Source organism: Oreochromis niloticus, linkage group LG20 (assembly GCF_001858045.2).
Source record: "Oreochromis niloticus isolate F11D_XX linkage group LG20, O_niloticus_UMD_NMBU, whole genome shotgun sequence".
Lineage (NCBI taxonomy): Eukaryota > Metazoa > Chordata > Actinopteri > Cichliformes > Cichlidae > Oreochromis > Oreochromis niloticus.
The window spans coordinates 7,756,682-7,762,890 of NC_031984.2; the positions used below are offsets into that span (position 1 = coordinate 7,756,682).

A 6,209-nucleotide genomic window follows, 5' to 3' on the forward strand; every position below is an offset into this window, starting at 1 on the left:
CTTCATGAACAAGTGTGACTTGATGAATGCTACAGCATGTTCTTATTAATTCAAATAATGGTTTTAACTTTTGTGTTTAGAAATAAGATGCTCAGCTATAGTTTATTCAACTTTAACGTGAACGGTGGTGACTCCAGGAACATAATCGGCCTTTTCAGACATGTAATGTATAATGCTGTTCACCTTAGGTCAATACACAGTGATTTTTACAGTTAGGTTGTCCTTCACACATAATTTGCTGACCCTGATCTACACTATTACGGAATGGTACTCTTTCCCAAGAAAAGAGCATTTAGTTTTCAGGTTTTCAGTATGAATCAGCATGTAGGAGTAGAAGCTTGTCTTCAAGGTCATCACGCAGGTGAATTTACTACACTGACTGAATCTGTAGCTTTTACCCCCATCTGGTGACCAAGAGCTGTTGTCAGCTGCTTTTCTGAAGGGTTTATACACCACAACTGTGTGTTGTCGTTTTAAGATATTTGTCCACACATCATTCTGTTAGAATCCATATGTAGCCTTTGATGGCAAACAAGTATTTCATCGTATTCATGTTTTTTGATTGTGATTATGTTCCCCAGAAAATCACCAAAAGTCAGGATAAACCAAGTGACACTTTGAGGATAGCATAAAAAGTCAAATTTGTTGAGTAAAGACATATAAAAATGAAAAGTTTGTGCGTGGGTTCTGTCTGTGTAACTACTCCTTCCTCCCATGTGTTAGGTTATCTGGTAAGTCTAAATTAGCCTTGGTTGTGAATGTGGGATATTTTTGATTTTTTTTAGCCTTGCAAAAGATTGGCAGTCTCTCCAGGGTGCACCCCACCTATTGCCCTAAGATAGCTGGTACCGTACTGGATTCAGCCTCCCCACAACTTTGAACTGAACAAATGGACGAAGATGAAAAATGACCTTTTTAAGACTGCGCCGTAAACATCTTTGAATTTCATTACAAATTTGTCTTTCAAAGATGATGTGATTTCAGAGTATGTTGCTTTAGTGGAAAAAAACTATCTTTAAGCATTAATACCAGACAAAACTGAACTTCATAGTCAGTGATTGTGAACCTTTTAAATTATTTAAATTGTTTCCATTCCATTTATAACATCAACGCAAACCAGCAAGCTGGTAAGTATGTTACCATCTGTTGTTGGGTAGCAGAAGTTATTTTGCAGGTTTGAATTACTTTGTTAAGATTCATTCAGTGCCAGGACTGGGCTTGTATAACTTTTCAATTGCACTTCAGTACATTTGTAGGTCAGTATTCAGTCTGGATATTCATTCAGGTTAACCGTCCTTGTTGGATGGATCATCATTATGGATGTACAGAGGGGTATTTATTTTTTCACCATCACACAAAGAATAAGGACTAACCCTACATGCGATGAATACCGAACAACTTAAAGCAGCTTGTTACTTTTTTTTAAAACATGGTAGGTGATAACTTTGTAAAAAGTTTATTAGGTAAGTTTAATATTTAACCTAGCGTTGCATTAAATTTTACATCAGTCTCAGGACTCTCAATTCAATGTGTCTACATAGGCCAAATAACCAAAGATCATGACTTTAAAGGTTTTAATTAGTGCGTGAATGTGTCATGGTTTATGCAACTAACTGTATATGCAGATGAGAGTTAAGGACTTTGTGATACAGGCCTCTGAATGTAAACAGAAGAAAAATACATGCTTACCGAACGTGATTACAGGAGTGGAGGAGGTTTCATTTCTGCATTCAGTATTCACACTGCAGATGTGAAATGGTTTCAGAAAGTTCCACAGTTGCTTGACCTTCCAGCGCTCACAGATTCATGAGGCAGTGCTATTGATTTAAACAGGTGTAAAGGCCTTTCTCCTGCCGAGGAAATTTAATCATGTCAGAGGGCCACCGGGTTATTGCACAAGACACTGTCACCAGCGCTATAGGACACTTTTATGTCAGGGGCCTAGACAATATTAATTTTACTTTCACCTTATATTGTGCGGAAGAAGCGGTCTGGAGATCCAAAGCAGATTCCCGAGAGAAAACCACCAAAACTGAAGCACCCAAAAAGAGGTTAATAAGAACATTTTATTCTTGGAAGTATCTTTGAAGTTTTCGAACGGGTCCCGAATTCACATTCTGATCAGTTTTCTGGTTTAATATGTTCAGGATCTGAGCTCATCCTCCCTGAGAAATCCAGTGATGGAGTTCTTTACTCTGTTGATGAAGCCCAAATAAGTTAAAAAAATTAAATAACCAAAACAATCCTGTGTTTAATTTCAATTTAACTTAAAGCACGCTTCCACTGAATCTAAATCAAAGTGTAAAATTTCTTATATAAACCTCAATATTTAATACAAACAGTAGCAGTTATACTTCAAAGTCATTTCAGGTCTACACTGTGTGTGTGTGTGTGTGGTGTGAACTCATAGGTGAGCATGCTCAGACTAATTTCAATCCCTTTTGTGAATGGCTGATTATCACAATCTGTAGATTAAGTCTGGGGCAGCTTTAAGTCTGTCAGAGTGAGAAAAAGACCAAAAGACGAGGGGAAGGCATCAGCATGGCCCAGAAAAACAATTGTAAGTTAAACTTCTGATTATTTAAATCTTTTATGCTATTTTTGTTGTTGTCGTTGTCATGTTGGTTATGAACAAGAGAACTAATAAGACAGCACGGGTGTAGATGAATGGCAGTACTAACATGCCTTAATGACATAAACACGTTTCAATAAAACTAAAACGCTTTTGTTTGTTGCCTCAGGATCACCTTCGTTTGATTCCGATCATTAGCACATTTGAGACCTAATTGTATTGCATCCCCAGAATGACTCTCACTCTTGGAATCTTAATAGTAGTAATAATTTTAATTGTGATTTTCACCTCAGGTTGTCACATGAAAATGCCATTTTCATATTTATGTGGAATAGAAATGAATTAAAAATGAAAAGGGTAAGAATCAGTGAGAGGCATAGTGATTTATTTTATATTTATTTAACAGGTTACGTGAGCATATTTAGCCTATTGTGAAATCCAGCAGGAATTTCTGATTGCAACAACAGGCAGATTAGTCTCACCGAGCTCTCATTCTCTCCCTCCCTTCTCTTTCTCTTTTCCTCTAACATGCAGTTCAGTTCTCCATCAGGGAATATAGACCTTCAGATCAACATGTGGTCATGTCACTATTTCAGGAGGGGATTTTTGAGCATGTTTACCCAGCCTTTTTCAAGGCCATGAGCCATCCAGACCATATTGGTGTTGCTCTGAGCATTTCGATGGCTGGTTATGTGCTGGGAGGCAGCTCCTACTTCCAAGCCCTACTGTTTGGCAGTGCATGGGCTGGCCTCATTTATTATTGCTGCCATGATATCTATGAGGGCTACATGATGAGGAGGCAAAGCACAGATATGGCCGACATTCAGGCCAGCTACCTGGAAAACCCAGATAACGGCTTCTGGGTAGCGGAGGCAGACATCAATGGCCAATCCAAGGTGGTAGGGATGGTGGCAGTGATTGGAAAAAGGGGAGAGGAAGAAGGCGAAAGGTTTGAAGACTGGAATGGCAGAGTGACGGGAGGAGGTTCTGAGCTGGCTCAAGATGCCGGGGATGGAAGTTACGGGGAGATGTGTCACATGGTCGTGGCATTTCCGTGGCGCCGCAAAAACTTGGGCTCGCAGTTGACACGGAAGGCTTTGGATTTCTGCAAAGAGCGAGGCTTCGGCCGTCTCGTCCTGGATGTGAGCTCACCACAGACAGCAGCCATTTCCCTGTTCGAGAAAGCCGGCTTTGTTCAAACCTCATCCCATCGCAACACGCATGCCAACCGCTGGTTCTCCAACCTCGCCAGAATAAATGTGATGCGAATGGAGAAGTTAATTTAAAGATAAAATTTACTCTAGCAAGCAGTTATTAGAACCTAAAATGTACAGCATATCATGAATATGTCACTTAATTTAATCTTATACCATCATTGGAAAAACCTCTCTGTGTGATATTGGTCACTCGTTTCTCAAATTTACTATATGGTAGTTTGAAAAATATATTAAATTTCATGTTTTTTTCCACAAAGCAGGATTAACGATCTCAGTTTCCTCGTATTTTTTCTCGCTTTGATCTATTATGTATACACCTGCACCCCTGACAGTCTGTTGCCCACAAACATAGAGAACAATGAGACAATTAGTCAACTTCTCAAAGTTAGTTAAATGAACGTATTTGCATATGCAAGTCTAGTACACCCCAGTAAGTTTCTATTAAAGGAATTTATTGTATTTTTAAACGTAGTCACGTTCGATTATCTATTGTTCTCCTGTCCACTAAGGAATATAAAAATGTATGTGAGAAAGGAGAAGTGTAGTCATTTGGAAGCAGGAGAACTTTCTTTTAAGCCTCTTTCCAGGGAGAGGCTGAATCCCTCTGCCTCAGAGGAATTAATGCCAGCTGACTTCTAAGACCTCACAACTCTTTGCTTAAAATACCAATGAAAAATGCAATAGTATCAGGACATTGGGAGGTTTAAAATTCTTTGGAGCTAAAAGAGCAGTGAGTGTGTGTGTGTGTGGCATAAAAATAGGATAAAGACTGGTATACTGCAGTGCATTCAGGTCATTGTACACACAGCAAATACTGAGATTATCAACACCAAACAATAGAGAAAAAGCTTAACTGTTTCCTTATTGGTGGTCCTATGGTATGTGTGTGTATGGGAGGAGGGATTGGGTAAATACAGGTGGAAAGCCCATGGAAATTTTTCTTTTATAAAACAAAAAATGTGATCGTTGACTCTGAAACAATGCAAATAACAGCTTTTATTTTCATTATAGAACCTGATGCAAGAAAAACCTAGTGACATGCATGGTGCAGCATCAGCTAAACAATTTATACTTACACATTTCTTAACCTACATTGCACCAGAAATCTCCTAAAGGTGATTACAATTTCCAGAATATTATCAGCACCGCACAGTAGCTGCTTGTCTTTAAAGAGTATGTGTCCACGGACGACGAGCCTATAAGGAAAAAACATCAAGCAACCAATGTGTGCAATGACAGGTGCGGCCTAAATGAGCTTCAAGAGCGGGTGCTGGATGGATAAAGCAGCTTGGCACTGAGAAACACACACACACCCCCATCAGAGGCCTTCAGGCATCAATCATTCCTGCTGAGGCTGTCAGAAAAAAATTCGGCCAGTGGCCAGCAGGCAGGTGCTGAACTAGCCAAAGGAAGATGAGCCTTAATTCTGACCAACCTGTTGTCATCCTCTCACAATTACCAGTACAATTGGCCTCAAGGTAATGACAGCTTGATTGTAATTCCTCTCATACACATGCTGCACAGATGAGTCAGTTGCCATTTTGGGGACAATGATATGAGATGAAGCTGCTTTGCAACTACTCTCCGTAACGTCAAAATCATTGGTGCCACAATATCTATGAAGAGTATTCAGCCCCTCAGAAGTTGTCGTGGTTTATTGCCTCATAACAATGATGTCACACACTTAATGTGCACTGATCACTAGAAAATAACCTTTTAACAGCGAAACATAAATGTAAAATACAAATTAGGAGTAGTATGTGAGGCAGATGTATAAATTCAAGAAAGACAGACAGAACTTATTCTCTGGACAAAGCTATCCATTTTTATATCAGATTATGCATATGAATAGGCTGATTTTTATTCTTTATTTACAACATAGACCAGCGAGAGTTGAGGCTCGGGTGTGAAATTCATGGTTTTTATTGGTTTTTAGCGTTATTTTTTTAATCGTTTTTATCGTTAACTGAGTTTTCCTGGGTTTTTTCCCGTGTGTTATGAATAAATTTTCTTTTTTTGGTACTGGTACAGGTTTTATTTTGTTGTATTTAAAACACCTTAAAGGCCGGTCCATGAAAATATTGTCGGACATAAACCGGTCCGTGGCGCAACAAAGGTTGGGGAGCACTGACATAGAATAAAATGCACATATAGTACCAAGACGAGATAATAAAAAAGCTCAGGGGGATAGAGCAGGCTCTGTTTGCTCTTCATTTGAAGAAAAAGATGGTGACATGCTTTGTGTGTAACCAATAACCAATATTAGCTCTCAGACCACATTTTAACTTTTCCTCTAACTTGTTGACGAGCAGTTGGTGAGTTTCCAGATGAGCCGGCATCTTTTGTGCCAACTACTGGCAACCTCTATTAACGACCAAAGCAATCCCAAAGATGTTTTCACTGTAGCATCATATATCTCT

General features: G+C 39.1%; 1 protein-coding gene across 2 annotated transcripts; it reads left to right on the plus strand.

Annotated features, from left to right (window-relative positions):
* Positions 1 to 698: 698 nt before the first annotated feature.
* Positions 699 to 4,051, plus strand: LOC100703402 (probable N-acetyltransferase camello). Of its 2 annotated transcripts, none has more exons than XM_003439051.4 (3): positions 699 to 1,127; positions 2,472 to 2,560; positions 3,107 to 4,051. In XM_003439051.4, exons 2-3 carry the CDS (start codon positions 2,542 to 2,544, stop codon positions 3,856 to 3,858), a joined length of 771 nt encoding a protein of 256 aa, XP_003439099.1. In that variant the 5' UTR covers positions 699 to 1,127; positions 2,472 to 2,541; the 3' UTR covers positions 3,859 to 4,051. The 2 variants fall into 2 exon arrangements, with proteins under 2 accessions (XP_003439099.1, XP_019205040.1); XM_019349495.2 differs by lacking the exon at positions 699 to 1,127 and adding an exon at positions 1,150 to 1,432.
* Positions 4,052 to 6,209: the final 2,158 nt, after the last annotated feature.